The sequence below is a fragment of the Trachemys scripta genome, chromosome 12 (genome assembly GCF_013100865.1).
Source record: "Trachemys scripta elegans isolate TJP31775 chromosome 12, CAS_Tse_1.0, whole genome shotgun sequence".
NCBI lineage: Eukaryota > Metazoa > Chordata > Testudines > Emydidae > Trachemys > Trachemys scripta.
The window spans coordinates 3,685,542-3,702,083 of record NC_048309.1 but is presented as its reverse complement, the minus strand read 5'-3'; the positions used below and the strand labels follow the sequence as shown (position 1 = coordinate 3,702,083).

The 16,542-nt window shown below is 44.9% G+C and overlaps 1 protein-coding gene across 1 annotated transcript in view; it reads left to right on the top strand.

Annotated features, from left to right (window-relative positions):
- Positions 1-1,218: 1,218 nt before the first annotated feature.
- Positions 1,219-16,542, top strand: part of STMN3 (stathmin 3) — a 33,411-nt gene continuing 18,087 nt past the window's right edge. The window contains exon 1 of the mRNA XM_034786860.1: positions 1,219-1,613. Within this exon, the coding sequence (XP_034642751.1) occupies positions 1,595-1,613 (19 nt within the window). The 5' untranslated portion in view covers positions 1,219-1,594. The remainder of the gene's footprint in view (positions 1,614-16,542) is intronic.

Below are 16,542 nucleotides of genomic sequence, written 5' to 3'. Positions count from 1 at the left end.
CCAGCTGCATCTGCAAATAGGGAAATGAACTGTCGATGTCTGTAAGGTATGTCTGTCTAACTTTAGGCTGCTGGCCTCAGCTACAAGCTTTTTGGGGGATTTCTTGGGACTACCTATTAAGTCTGAGGACTTTCAGCCCAGGACGTGGGTGTAGGGATGACTGTAGTTGCTACAGCCATGAAATAGGCATTGGAAGGAGGGTAACAAAGTGTCCAGGTAGGCCACAAAGAAACCTGTCCCATAGCCCACTGTTGTCCAGATTCCTTTAAAGTTGGGGATATATTAATAACATTCTTTTCCTGAATTTAACATTTTAATTTGTACTTTTTTGTCTCCAAATGTCAGAGACCCTCTCTTCCCCCCAACCTTAAGGCATTAGGACAAACAGGGATTGGAGGTAGAATTTAGCTGAAGGGGAAAATCTCTGGCTTTTCAATTTCCTTTGAGAGGCGGGTACTGTCTGTGACTTCTGTGCTAAGCAGGGATGTCTGTGGCTGCTTGAACAAGCTATAATTCCCTGCAGCTGCTGGGATGGGTTGGGAGTGTCTGTATTGCAGCATGCTGGATAATTTTGGGGTGTTTGCGGATGAAGGATATGTGCAGCTGGCAGAATAGTGTGAGAGACCTAAAGCTGATGAGATTAACGGTGGTTAAGAAATAATGTGGTGAGGATCATACTGCCACAACTGGATGAATAATACAGGGGTGCCTATGGCAGTTAATGTGAAAGAGGGGGAGTTTTTCTAGTTCCTGAATGGGTGTGTGGAATAGACTTGGAAACCATCATAAAACATAGAGTATATCAGCCCCTAGCAACAAACACCAGAGAGGAGGTGATACAGAATGTAAAAGCCCAAACACCCAGAAGAAAAAAAAAGCTCTGTTGGATTCAGAGGGCTTGATTCTCCTCTCCCTCACATCAGTTTCACAGCAGTGTAGCCCCCTTGACTCCAGTAGAACTTCTGGTTTACAAGTAAGAGGAGAATCAGACCTACAGATTCCCATTTTTCTCAGGTCACTCTTCCCCTTCACTGTCTGTGTCAAGCAGCTGGTGTTTTTTTTGCTGGTTCTCCTGGATGCCAGCCATGGCCCCTCAAGTGGTTGCTGGCTTTGAGAGAGTTTTTCCTTTTTAAAAGAAAAAATAAATTACATGAATCTGCATACTTTAGCTTTCAATTGACACACCAAAAAAAGAGAGAGAGAGAGAGAGAGAGAAAGTGCCAGGCTAGTCCATCTACAGCAGACAAGGGAGGGAAGGAGAAAGAGAGAAAAATCTCTTTCGATAGAGCCCAAGATTGGATGTAGCTTCTTGCTCTCCCCCCTCAACGAATCTGACATCAAAGCCACCCAGGAAAGAAGGCCAGATTCGCTAATTAATATTCTGAACTGGGACCCCCGTCTCTTTCTTTCCACCCACTTCTTTCAGTCTCTCTCTCTCCTCCCTTCAGATGGCTGCAGCCCCCTACAGCTGAGTCAGTTCTTCCTCTCTTCCACAGCATTGCAGCACTTCAGCGGAAAGCCAGCAAGGCGTTTTCACTCCTCCCTACTGCTGCATCTCCCCTACAGCATCTACTCTGCTCCCCACCTTGCCACCATGGCCAGTACTGTGTCAGGTAGGACCAGCATGGATTTTTTTTTAAGTCAATCTTTTAAAACATCATTATTGTTTGTTTCCAGGGCGGATTTTGCTTTCATGCTGGGAGGGTTCTCTGAGGGACAGACAGCTGGTTTGGCAGCATTGTCTTTTCCCCCCCATTTGATGTATGAAAGCTGGGGGGGGGGATTTTTTTTTCACCTGTATCCACCGTTGTTAAACCTGCCTACTTAAAAAATTCTTGACCTTAAAATGTGACACGTGAGATATGCTTAGTGCATATCAAATAATATTGCCTGTCAAATAATATTTTGTGGTCACGTCACACGGTAATTTAAAAAAACCCGTCTGTTCATTTTTGGAAGAAGGGATGGGGAGGGGCTGGGAATTGCATTTTTACATGGGTAAAGACCAGGCACTGTACAAGTGGGTCAAGGAAAGAGACATAAGCAAACAATTGAAAATTATGCTTACAAAAACCGAGCTAGCTTTCTGTGCATTCCCAGAGCCTTGCATCCATCAGGATGCATTGCTTCATTATAAAGTGCTATCGGGGAGTGGTCCTCTGATGGTGCTGAGCGAAATCCAATGCTCCAAGGGAAGCTCTTCCTCCTTCCTGCAGTAATACTGGGAATAATAGCATTCCTGCCTCTTGTTTTCCCAGGTTAGGCACTATCTGGCTTTGACATTCAGATTAGCCTGCAGCATGTCAGGCTGCGGCGAGAATGCTGCACCCTTTCTCTGAAACTGGTTCCTAGAGATGGGTCTTGCGGCACCTTGCTGGGGAGCTGCGCAGGTGGGGGATGAGGGAGGGGTTCACGTAGATGGAACTGGAGCTCAGCGAGGAAGAAAATAAAGGTGCTGATTTACACCTGAACAATGGATGCTTGTTGAGAGTCTTCCAAAAAAAAAAAAAAATCCCTTTCTTGAAAGAGCCCTGATTCCTTTCTGTGCTGCATTAGAAAGAGGGGGCTTTATGAAAGATGGGGAAGGCAAAATAATCATAAAGGGTTGGAATGGAGAAGGAAAGGATAAGATGTTTCTATTCCAGACCCTCTCCCATCCAGGGGACTTGCTGAAAGGAAGACAGAGCAGCCTTTCTTGGTGCATTCATTAGCTTCCCCCTGTGCTCCCTGCAGTGCATTTTCTGTTCTTTTTTCCTTTTAAAACGACCACTAAAGCCGGGAGGGGGGAAGGAGAAGAGGGCTGGGAGGGGACGTTGGGGGATGTGTGTAGGGATGCAGCTAACCCAATGCAGGCTTTGTATATGATTAGAAAACCAAAACTAGCCATTGTTAAAAATGTTTGCCCTTATGCTAGAAAATCTGCAGGCATGGGAGAGGATGTGTGAGGGAGAGAGAGAGAGCACCCCTATGCCTGTGTCATTGAATGTGTGCTAGTGTTTATTCTGAAAGCCCCACCCATCCATCTTGCTTTATTACAGAATTGGTTCTGGTCTAATTTGAATTGCAGAGAGCTCAGCAATCTAAACCGAGATTGCATTGAACCTGACACAAATGAGATGGTGGGTGTGACATGCATAAGTACCAGAGCAGAGGAATCAAGAGACAGCAGTATTATAGCCGAAGGAGAAGAGAGAAAATGGAAACTGTTGGTATATGACAAGGAGCAGGGCTGAGTCTCATCCAGTGGACTTTGCAGGGGTCAGCTCTCTGTTCAGTGTTGCGCTTACAATAGGAATAGGATGAAGGCTGCAAAGGTGGATTTTGTAAATGAAAGAGAGAGGTCTTTTCCCTTGATTGTTTCTGCTTTACTTCTCTCTTTATCCTGAGCAAAAACAAATCAGTGCTGGAGAGAGAGCAGCTGTAATGGTTTGCAACCAACGCCCAAGGGCTTGTATCCCTAGGGAAGATTTCCTTGGGTCTGTTGAAATAAACAAATCCCTCAGATGAAAAGGAAACCAGTCCTGCATGCCCTGCTTCACCAGTTTGTTTCAATTTCTCACCAGCCTCTCTAGGCACTTTCTTCTTGCCACGACTGTCAACTTCAGGGATAAAGCAGAAGCAGCAGCACATGCTCAGTGCAGGCTCAGCTGCAGTGGTGGCCATGCTATGCTGACAGAGGTGGAGCCCTCACACATGCTCTGGTGAATCCTTAGAGAGTCACTAGGACTAAACTACACCTTTTTGTGTACCCCTAAAGAAGAGTCCAGGCCGCACAGCTGTGTCTACTCATCCATCACTGAAAGCCTTGTTTGGGCATATGAACAGGCAAAGGAATACTTGTGACCTCTCCTAGGGTTTATGAAATGGTGCAGTATTGTGGATTCTTCTTTTCTGATAGATGAGTGCATATGGTGTGGTAGAGCCAGGCTGAATCACTGGCGTCTCTCATTTTGGTATGCACAAGTGGACACCACGTGGCACTGAGTGGTCCTGGAAAATCCCAGAGGTTTCTCCTCGCTAGATGGATATTGGCATCATATGGCTTTATATGGCCCTGGTGGGTCCCCATGATCTCTTCTTCTGGACTCTATTAGTGGACACTCTGTACCACTGGCATATATCTATTATTTTTTAATATTAATGTTGCAATAGCACACAGAGGCCCCAATCAGATTCATCCCTATCCATCCTGTCTATGCATCTCCAAGGTATCTCTTTAGTTCCTTTAAACATTTCTTTAATGAACTGAGTGTACAAGGCTTATCTTCGAGGTTCCTGTTACATCTAGCAGGACTTCAGTTTTACAAACCGAGGGAGTACAATTAAAGGAATAGTCTTTTTAAGCCACCGTATCCAACCAGGGATTCCAAATCATTTGAAAATATTTGTTATTTCTTAGTCTATAAACCAGGTCTCCATTGATGGCATATTGCAGTGCTTCTGAAATCCCTCAGATATTTCTAAGGAACCTTCTCTGAGATATCTAAGTGCTGGTACAGATTTGATGAATGTATTGTTTTAATTAAGTGATAAACTCACCTTCTGGAAAGGAAAAGTGGGGACTCAGTGGCATCATGGCCTTGGGGAAGTTTCTGTGAACTCTCCTTCTGAGGAGTAAATATGGGAATGGTGTAGCACTGGTGTAGGCAGTGGCATTTGGGCATGGTCATTTTGGAGATAGGGAGCAAGAGACACAGAAGGTTTGCCTTCGTGCTCTGGGTAGGCCCAGAAAACCCTGATTACAGGGCTTTGGAGCTGTGCTCCGGCTCCGCTCTAGCTCCAGGCAAAAACCTGCAGCTCCACTGCTCTGGAGATGCTCCGGGCTCCACTCCAAAGCCCTGGAAACCAAGCTGCATTCCATGAAGTTTAGAAATCCTTTTCTGGTTACTGCCTCTAGTGTGGAATGCCCATTCCTCCTTACTCACCTCCCTGGACATGGGAGAGGTAGATGAGTTAGTTCGAAATTGGCAGATAGATGGGGAAGGGCAAAGAAGGAAGGCTGTAGGGAAAATGAAAGGTTTTGGACTTACCTGCTCCACACTTACTGTATCCAGAACAACCCAAAGTGCTCTGTAAACACCAGTTGTGCACAATCCCAGCCAGGATGTTCACAAGTGTCCAACCCCCCACTTTCTTCTCAGACACAAGAGACAACTATGAACCATCCAGGAGTGAACTGTGTCTCAGGGCTGTTGAGTCTAACTCTTGGGTGAAACTCAAGAGATCCAGTCAGTCTGAAAAGGTGTTATGGGAATTTGGTGAAGCTCAGCAAGCCTCCAACAGTTTGTCTCCCAGTTCTACTGAAGTTCATTGGAAACTCCATACCTTGCTGAGTTCTGCCCTTTGATCTTCTCCCGCCCTTTATGATATCATGCCTCATTCTTTTAGGTTAATGGCAAGGTTTCCGTAAAGAGTCTCATCTAATGCAGGATTAAATTTAGGACCACATCTTCAGATGAATCTGGGAGTGCAAAAGGGCTAAAAAAAGCCAGCTCTTACACGCCTCTTCTGGTGCACTGCAGCATTTCCCAGCTGGGTAACAGTTCCTTAGAGTCCATTATCAGCTGGCATACTTCAGAGCAGTCCCCTGTCCACCTTAAATATGGCCTCCATTACCCTAATATCTGAGCACCTGGCTGTCTTTAATTTTCTTATCCTGACTACAACCCTCTGTGGTCAGTCAGTGCTATCATCCCCATTGTACAGATAGGGAACCAAGGTCCAGAGAGACTAAGTGACTTGCTCAAGGTCATACAGGGAGTCTGTGCTAGAGCAGGACATGACCCAAGGTCTCCCCCATCTCAGGCCAGCAACCTACCCACTGGAGTATCTTTCCTCTCTAGGCTCCTGGGTGGCTCCCCATCTCAGCTACAGCTGAGAATCTAGTCCTAAATAAGTCCCATAGCCACCAAAACCTTGGGTCACCTGCCCCCACTTGGACACCCTGATTTTCCTTTCTCAAGCACCCTACCCCCAAATAGCCTCTTTTCCTCTTCACTTCCCCTTCACTAAGTAGATTTGTGGTTTCTCATTGACTCAGCTGCTGCATCCAACCCACTTAGTCCACCAGACCTGGGCCTCAGCGCTCTGGTCCTTCTCCTTCCATGGCCTCACTGAGAGATAGGCACAAGCTAATTCTTTTATTGGGAGGGCTTAGGTGTTCCTGCACTGGAGCCTGAGTTCTGCTGCTCTCTCTCTCACGTCACTCAGAACAAAAAGAGGTAATCCAGATGGCCCAAACTACTCTCCTACCCTGAGTCCAGACTGTCCTTCACTATTATACATCTCCTGCCTTTCATCCAAATGGCATTGTACTTCTTGCTCTCTCAAGGGATGTCTTCAATCAACTACAGTGGTCCCTGTGAACCCACAGAAAGGCATTGTCCGTGTCCTACTTTTGGCACTAGAACCCGATGGGTTGGGGGGGGGGAGGTAAATAATATTCTGATCCATGCTACACCCCTAGAAGTAGAAATGGAGAGGAAGGCCTTAAGCCCAAAGTAAGTGACTGAATGGGGCCCAAGTTCTTACTTGTGGCCCCACAAGCTCTGTCTCTGTCTCTCATATTCTTTTTCTTTCTGTCTCTGCCTCCTCCTCTGTCTCTCACCAACTCCCATGACAGTTCTGTTTTGCATTATGTCTCTGCTGGGGGATGGGTAATTTTCATCTCTCTTTCCTGCTTCCTGAATCATGGTTAGTATGCAGGAGTCTTTAGCTCGCCTCCTGGGTGGCACTCTTCAGACTTCCCCAGAGATCTTAAATAGGCTCCTGACAGGCAGATGCAGTCTCAGAAGTATATGGCTATTACCATATGAAATCCGTGTTTCCAGTGCATTGAATAAATTACTTCAACTGCATGGGCTTTCTTGTGCCTGATAGACACATCCCTGCATTAGGGGTGGTGCAGAGTTGTATTGCCTTGGGAACCTCAACCTGTCAGACTCTGGCCACATATTAGCAAAACCCGCTCTACAAAAATGTAATTGAAGATCTTCTAAATACTCAAACAAGGAGTGCTGGGAAGAGACTGATCTTTATGGCTTGGCCAGTCTCCTGAAGGGTTACAAAAGGCTAATGAATACCTTTGTCACATGGCAGGGTTCAGTACCTTCGGACACTATTACATCTCCCTTTTTCTTTTTGAAAGTCAAACACAAATAAAACAAAACATCATGCTATCTAAAAATAACACACTACTCATGCAGCCAAGTAATAACACACACATGAAAACATCAGGAGAAGCAACCCCAAACCCCAGCAGGTGAAAGGATCTTTCTGCCTCTTATTGGACATCTATCATGACTACTGCCCTTAAACCTCAATTTTTTTTGTTATTACATGACCATTTCTTGTTCTCAAAACGGTTCCTTCTCAGGACCGGTTAAGACATACACATTATAGGCCCTCTTGGGCTCATGATCCTAATAAGGCATTGCAAGTTGTATTGCACTATTCTAACAATACTAAATATGGATCCCTTGCATTCACCAGGGCTTTTATTTGCTATTTTCACTGTTTTTTTTCTGCTACCCACTTAGCTGTGCATAATAAGGGTTTGGTGTGGAGTACCTGAATTCATATATGAAAGAGATATGGCCTGTGGATCATTGTCTTATTACCTCATCTGAAATCTCAAGGTGAGCAAACTGCAATTTACCAGGTGTTGTTGCATTGCTACTTGTTGTGTTGTGCAGCAGCTCACTTTAGAACAAGATGTAGTAGTAGTCCATTAATACAGATAATCTTTCCTGTTTAATTCAAATAGATCTGTGTCAGCCTTGGCCTATGAGCTGATCAGGAATCTCAAGTGGTTTCACTAGTTCTTTTGCATTCTGTTTCCTGTGGATTTCACAATGTTTTGGGCCAGAGCTGCAGGTGTGCCAGACTATGCTTGGGGCACCTGAGGAGGGGAGGAGAGGGAAGTGAAGGTAGTTTTAAACCAGTTGTGTTTAAATTCTGGGTGTGGCTGGGGAAGCCTTGCGATTTGTGAATTTCCCTATGCACGGGGAATCCCCAGCTTCCCTATTAAGGCTGTTTTCTGGCATAGGTGCCACAGAAGCAATGCAAAGGAGCAAGATTGGCAGCCGAAGATCTTACCATTATCTTATATGACAGTATTCAAACCTCTACAGAAAAGGATATCTCAGATTCTATTCTTACACTTCTCAATGCCCAGATTGGCGTTGTGCATTATAGTTAACATTTCTGATCTCATGATTTGTGATATTATGACATCATGTCCCAGTATCGATTTTAAAATCAACTTTTTGATTTCCAAGATCATTGTCAATTTGTTGTAGAACCTTGTTTTATAAATGTCTTGAGAGACCCAACAACAAACTCTGTTTCTGCATCATCATCATCTCCATCAAAGCTTCCTCCTTGTGTTTATATACATGAATGTATTTTTGCATTCTGGATTTCCTTATAGTCTGTGCGGAAAGCAGCACATTTCTGCAGAATGGTTGCTTTTCTTGCATTCATGACACTGCACTCTTTGTGCTGTACACCTTTCTGTCAAACAGATCTGGGGTCGGATCCTCAGGTGGTGTAACCCAGTGCAGTTCCATTGTCTAAAATGGAGCTATGTCAGTTTTCACAGCCTGGGCAGCTGGTTCCTGGTCTCTGCAGGTTGTTGACCCTTGTTTGTTCTGTGTTTATGCATTGGTCTGCATTTTTAACTGGAAGCACTTTTGTTCTTTCACTGTTTGTCAACACTCTCTTTGGAAAACACCATTTTCACTAGCCCTGCTAGTGAATATCCACTGTTCTTTGCAAAGTCAAGTCAATTTCTTGTAATAACCTTGCTTTGACCTTGTTATCAGTTATACCATAAATATTCAATCTCTATTTCATCCATTTATTAACTGCCTGAATTCACATGACTTAGATTTATTACGTAGGCCTATAACATTTACTTATTACTATTATTTATTTAACTTGTATTGACGTAGTGCCCAGAGACCCCAGTCCCGTTTTGCTGGATAACAAAAAGGCAGTCCCTGTCTTTAAGGGTTACAGTCTGATTTTACCAGATACCCCAATAGCCAGAGAACTAAACTGACTAATTTATGAAAGATGGGGCACCCCATTGTTCAGATGCAACACCTACAAGGAAATCCAGTCCCCTCTAATCTCCCATCTTTTAGCCAAGAAGAAGGTGTTGAGATACCCACCAAAATACTGTCCTTGGATTCTTCTTGGTGGCTCTGTCATTTGTATCAGCCTCCAGCAAATAGGAGTTTTATAAATTTGAAGCATCTCCCCTCTGGCTACTGGAAGGGAGAAGGAACATTGTCTCTATTCCACCCCCACCCCTGAACCCATCACTAGAACCTCTGGTTGCTCAATAGGTGGAATTGAGTTGATCTCTGCTACTTTGCCCCTCTTTTATCCCCCAACTGCTGTAATAAGGGTGTGCTTCAATGGGAAGGAGGGCCACTAATATAGCGAGTCCAAGTTTAAAATGGAAAAGAAACAAATGGGGGAGAAAATAAAGGAATCATAAGGAGATTCCCCTCCAATAGTAAGCGTTGGTAATTTCTAGAGGCATCGTAACTACACCATGTGTATCATAATGTAACTTTTTTTTTTACCATAAATACCTAGCAACACGTGTATTTATAAAAAACAAAGACACCCAAAAGACCCTACCAAAACAAGACCCTCCAGTGCATGCGATTCTCTCCCTGGGGAGAGGATGAGAGACCAAACATGTGAAAGATGCACTTTTGGAAGGTGCTCAGATACTATGGTGATGAGCACAATATAAGAACCTACGTAGACTACAACAGAATAAAGAAGGAAGTGACAAGAGTGGAGTCCATCTCCAATGCCTGTGGGAAAACCAGTGGAAATCTTCAATTACCAGCTGAGGATTTAGCAGAGAGCACTGCGGAGCTCTGAGAAAAAGGAAGGGCCTTCCTAGCAGCTAAATAACTGAATGTCAATGGAAATGGGACAATTCCATTTTCAGATTTACCAGAAAGGAACAGATTTATCCTGAACCACTGCACAGTAGGATGGTCCGAGGATAAATAGTATATTAGTTATATTACAGTAGCACTTAGAAGCCCCAGCTGAGCTTAGGCCCCTGTGCTGGGTGCTGGACAAATTTATATTGAGAGAGACCCTGCCCCAAAGAGTTTACAATCTAAATAGATTAGACACACAAAGGGTGTCTACATGCAGCCACTAGCTCAGGGGTTCTCGGACTTTTGGACTGGTGACCCCTTTCACATAGCAAGCCTCTGAGTGCAACCCCCCCTTATACACTAACAACACTTTTTTATATATTTAACACCATTATAAATGCTGGAGGCAAGCGCGGTTCGGGGTGGAGCCTGACAGCTCGCGACCCCCCCCCCATGTAATAATCTCGCTTTCTGTAGTTTAGGAGTGCTCCTGGATTGCTTGCTGACATAGCAGCATCTGCAAGTAATGCTTTCTGTCATTTCCAGTGGGCTAAGAGAGTCTGTCCCATCCGGGCAGATGATATGCTAATCTCAGTTATTCGTGCCTTTGTCACCTCTTGGCTGGACTACAGCAATGCTGTATACCTAGGTATGAAGTCTGCAGAGCTTGGGAAACTCCAGCTGGTATAGAATGCTGCAGCATTTCTCCTTGGCAACACTGGCTACCTTGAGCATGTCACATCTGCCCTTCACATCCTACACTGGCTTCCCAAATTCTGTGGTCCTTATCTTCAAGACGCCCTGGACTCAGGACACTGAATATCTACAAGAGCCTAAAGGATGAAGACCATGAGTGACAACCACACTCCTCTAGCACTATGAACTCTGTACAAAAGGGTGAAGCCCATATGTTCAGGAGACAGAGGTTTCTTGGTGGCTGGCCCAAGACTGTGGAATGAATTTCCTCAGGAAGTAAGGACTGTCACAAACCTCACCCCTATCTGCTCTAACTGCAAAGTGCATTTCTTTGACCTGCCTTCTCTAACATAAACATATAGCAACATGTATATATGTGTATATATAAATTCCAAAACAAAACACTCCTCTCCCCTGCACACACTTCTGCCCTTAGGGAGAGGATGAGAGAACAAACACATGATAGACATTAGTCATATTGCTTAATGCACTTATAACTCTCAGATACCATGGTGATAAGAGCAGTAGAACAACCTATATATTTAATTGAATAGTAAAATTGAAGGGAAATAGAAGTACATGGAGGCAAAGTGATTTACCCAAGCTCACACGGAAGGTTAGTGACAGAGCTAGGAATAGAACCATGGTCTTCTGCATCCTAGTCCAGCATATTTGTACACTGTAACATGCTACCTCTACTATTTCCTATACATACCAAAGGCTTTGGGATAGGACAATAGCTGTTTGGATTAATCCCAGTTATATATTTGTTGTGTATCTCCCCAGATAATCTATTTTAGTCTCCGTTTACTATTTAAAAGTGGGGCAGGGGCTGACTAGAGTAGGATCCCCAGGGATTGACTTTGTTAGAGAAATATTTAAAAATGTGTGAGAGTTGTAGCTAATAGAGCAGGCAAAGAGCAGAAGTGAATACACGGCAATCATACTAAAGTACACTAGGGGGAGCTCCGGGGTGAGTCAGTTGAGAGACAGCAAGGTGGTGGCTCTTCTGACCTTCTTAGCAGCTCTGTTTGAATGAGAATCCAGTTAACTCCTCTTCCCTGCTTGTTTACTTCACTCAAAATACAATAGGGAAAGAGTCATTTTGTTCATGCAGCATGCACGGTGCACATGCAGGTTTGTACAAGGGGTTTATCAAAGGGTTGTGCCAGTCATGTAATGAGATATGAATGGAGCAGAATCAGAGCATAACTGAATTGCCTATATCCACAGGAGCTCAGAGACCAACTGCACACTTTTTGTGGTAAGGTTGTGGCATCAAAAGGCTGTGAAGGGATTGTTCTCTGAAGGCAAGGACATAAGGATGCCCTGCACTTCGTGAGATCAGGCTCTTCATTTTGTGATATGTTTTCTGTGAATTTACGTTGTGTTTGTTCACTTACTAATTTGCAAAACTCATCCATTCGCAATGGATCACCCCAGTGATATGTGTGAAGCAAAAACATTCTACTGCTTAGTGATGAAATCTATAGCCAGGCTTAATTAACTTCTTGCATATTCTTGTTTTGCAGCTGTCTGTCTAAAGGAAAAGTAAAATGTTGGCTATTTCTGCCTTGGAAGGGCATCTACAAACTACTGTTTGTAATAACGTCTTCCATTTTAGTCAGAGTAAGACCCTTGGGTGCCACCTTCATGACATTTCCAATCTCACCGAGACCCAAAGTAAGGCTCATGCATGAGGTCCCAAAAGAGCTGCTATTTGCGTTTGCATTTTCTGCTCTCTGTGTTGGTTATCGGCTTTTTGATTCTTAAATCTATAAAAACTATTTAAAGTGAACAGTTGGAAGCCTTCCTGCCTTAATTTATACACATACATAATATCAATGGTAACTCAGCTGACTTTGTTGTTCTTTCAAAATCTAATGGAAGCAGGAAAATGCAAATGGGTGACTAATTGGAGAGCTCCACCTGCTTCTACCCAGCTATTTAAAAAATGTGTAAAAATGTGCTCTTATAATCACACAATCCTATTTTAAATAAGAAGCCTGTGGTACAGTGCCCTGACCAGCAAACTGTAAAATGTGGGTGCAGTGGGTGTATCCACAAAATATGTATGTGCCCTTTATACCCATAAACCCCCACATTTATGTGCACAAAAGGGGAATTAGTACATACTGTACAAATAAGTAGGTGCCCAATTGCTGGCCCAATTTGCATACAGCTATATCAAAATGTGAGGTTTCTTGTATAAACCTCATTACACTACTACATTTGGAAGTGTCGGCCTTTTAGTCTCCTGGATATCGTAAGCAGGTTCTTTCTGAAGCAGCTGTGAATTAGAATTATTCCTGCTCGGGGAGGCCTTGGCGTTGCCTTCTATGGACATGATATCCTAAGTGGTGGCTGAGAGGGCAGTTTCCTTCCTTTTGTTTGGTGAATTGTAAATTCTTCCCCAGCTGATTAATGGAGATGTATCATAATATCATGTATACCAGTGGTTTTCAGCCTGTGGTCCGCAGACCCCTGGGGTCCACAGAATATGTCTAAGATTTCCAAAGGTGAAATATTTTAGGGGTCTACAAATGAAAAAAGGCTGAAAACCACTGATGTATACATATTCCAAAAAAGCCTGACACTGAATAATGGAACTACCTGTATGAAGGGGTTCACTCCAGAAATTTGATCACACAGTGGAGACCATTTAAGTGAGCCGCAGATTGCTGGATTCCCATTCCTTCTTTAGGATTGAGCGCTACAGATTCCTGGCTGCATTGTTCATTCCCTTGGCTGCAATGACAGTTTGTGAAGACTGAGCGATTCATCTGAATTGAGTTTGTGTGTGAGTGAGTGAGAGAGAGAGAAATTTGACACCAGCCTACATCTAGTACAGGTGACGTGGGAGATCAAGTCCCAGCACCTATAAGAGAACAACAATTATTATTTATTAATTTGCTTATTTTTTTGTACAGTCCAAAATGTGCTAGGCCCTCTCCAAACATAATGGAAGGCCTGATCCGCTCCCTGAAGTGCTTACATTCCTTTAAAAAAAAAAAAAAAAAACAATGCAGAGAGAAGGAAGATAGGGAAAGGGGGACAACAAACAAGTTTGGGGGCCAAGGGGTGACTGGCCATGGAATCATAGGGTTAGAAGGGACCGCAAGATGCAGAATTTGTTGTGTCTAAACCATCCAAGACAGATGGCTATCCAGCCTCCTTTTGAAAATCTCCAGTGAAGGAGCTTCCACAACCTCCCCAGGCGTCTGTTCCATTGGCTTACTGCTCATAGAGTTTGGACTGGTCTACCCTGGAGCAGGGGGGATCGATCTAAGATACGCAACTTCAGCTACGTGAATAGCGTAGCTGAAGTTGACGTATCTTAGATCGATTTACCTCGGGTCCTCACAGCGCGGGATCGACGGCCGCAGCTCCCCCGTCGACTCCGCTTCCGCCTCTCGCCCTGGTGGAATTCCGGAGTCAACGGGGAGCGCGCTTGGGGATCGATTTATCACGTCTAGACGAGACAGGATAAATCGATCCCTGATAGATCGATCACTACCCGCCAATCAGCTTTTCCTGAGATTTAATCTAAATCTGCTGTGCTGTAGTTTGAACCCATTGCCTCTTGTGATCTCTTGCCACAGAGGGCAGGACAACTTTTCTCCATCTTTTTATGGCAGCCTTTCAAGTATTTGAAGACCGCGATCGTGTCCCCCCGTAATCTCCTCTTTTCCAAACTAAACATACCAAGTTCCTTCAGCGTTTGCTCGTATGGACTGGATTCCATCCCTTTGATCATCTTTGTCACTCGCCTCTGGATCCTTTCCAGTTTCTCTACATCCTTTCCATACATTGGTGACCAAAATTGGACACAATACTCCAGCTGAGGCCTACCCAGTGCCAAGTAGAGCGGTACTGTCGCCTCCCATGACTTGCATTCTATGCCTCTGTTAATGCAACCTCAGATTGCATTTGCTTTTTTTACAACAGCATCACACTGCTGATTCACGTCGAGGTTGTGACCCACCACAACTCCCAGATCCTTCCCAGCAGTGCTGCTGCCAAGCCAGTTATCCCCCATTTTGTATTTGTGCATTTGATTTTTCTTCCATAAGTGTAACACCTTGCATTTGTCTTCATTGAATTTCATTTTATTGTCTATAGCCCAGTTCTCCAATTTATCAAGATCCCTCTGAATTTTAGCTCTATCCTCCAAAGTGTTGGCAGCCCCCATTAGCTTTGTGTCATCTGCAAATTTGATCAGTGCGCTCTGTATTCCTATATCCAGGTCATCAGTAAAGATGTTAAACAACACCAGACCCAGAACAGATCCCTGTGGAACCCCACTTGAGACCTCCCTCCAATCTGACATCTTGCCATTAATAGTTACTCTTTGTTTGTGGTTGTTTAACCAATTATGTCCTGGTAATACACAGTTCTAATACCCAGTGTTTTATAGCTTTATAATGTAAGATGCATAGAGAATCCCAAGCTATCCACTAGCCATTCCATGGTAGTCACTAGGAGGCATCGCTGTCCCCTTCACTAGAAAAACCCTGCCAATTGCCTCTCTGGTGCATGCCATAATGGATCATCATGCATGTTGCTCATTAAATAGACCCTGTTGGGCCATCCCTGTGCTGGGCACAGGGGCAGCTCTATGTATTTTGCCACCCCAAGCACGGCAGTGAGGCAGCCTTCGGTGGCATGCCTGCGGGAGGTCCGCTAGTAATGCGGATTTGGTGGCATGCCTGCGGGAGGGCCGCCGGTCCTGCGTCTTCGGCGTACCCACCGCCGAATTGCTGCCAAAGCCACGGGACCGGCAGACCTCCCGCAGGCATGCCGCCGAAGGCTGCCTCACTGCCGCCCTCACAGCGACCGGCAGGCCGCCTTCTGCGGCTTGCCGCCCCAGGCATGCGCTTGGTGCCTGGAGCCGCCCCTGTCTGGGCTGCTTAATTGCTGTGTGTTTTTCCCTTTGCTGACCCCTGCACTGTGCTCAGAGACTGTAAATCCAACCTGGGAGGATGTGGGTGCTAATCCCAGGGATTGTTCAAATGCAAAAGGTGGGAGGCTTGAAATCTAAAGCAGGCCTTGCAATGATCAGAGAGACAATTTTGCATCCTTCTTGTGCAGACACATGACATACTCTTCTGCTGCTTCCCCCAGCCTGCTGCTTATTCCCCCTCATCTGGGTATGCTGCCAAGCAAATTCCACTAAAACTGTAGAAAGACACAAAGGATTGCAGAACACAAAAGGAACATGGTCTAGCTGGAACACACAGTTTGCCAGGAAAGTTCTTTAACTGTCTGCATGCTGATCTTGGCAAAGTGACAGAAGAGTCTCCCAAAGGGAACAGGAGAAACCACTTCCCAGACAGCTTGAATATCTGATTGGGCAAATAATAGCAATAAGTTGTAGGGATCAAATCTGGTGGGTGGGCGGGGGGTGGGCTAGGTAATCAGCTGGTCTGTCTCTCTCTGACTTCTAGGAGTCTATGACATGTGAGTATGAAAGAGAGGGGTTTGTTAGAAAGAGGATGTCTGTGCAACAGACATATGGAAGTAGGAGCCGGAGAGCAGTAACTTTATATCAGGAACAGCTGTTCCACTGTCCTGCTACATCCTTCAGTCCCACTGCATGTGAGCAGGAGAGTTTAGAAGGTGACATAAGAATGAAACATAGGAAAGAAGAAGGACATGGAGGGGACACCAAGAGAAGAGTAAGGGTTTGTCTGCTCACAAAATGTTTAACACTTTAATAATATAGGTATAGATCAGGAATCAGCAACCTTTGGCACGCAGCACGCCAGGGTAAGCACCCTGGTGGGCCAGGCCGGTTTGTTTACTTGCTGCGTCCACAGGTTCGGCCAATCGCGGCTTCCACTGGCCGCAGTTCGCCGCTCCAGGCCAATGGGGGCTGCGGGAAGCTGCGCGGGTCGAGGGATGTGCTGGTCGCTGCTTCTTGCAGCCCCCA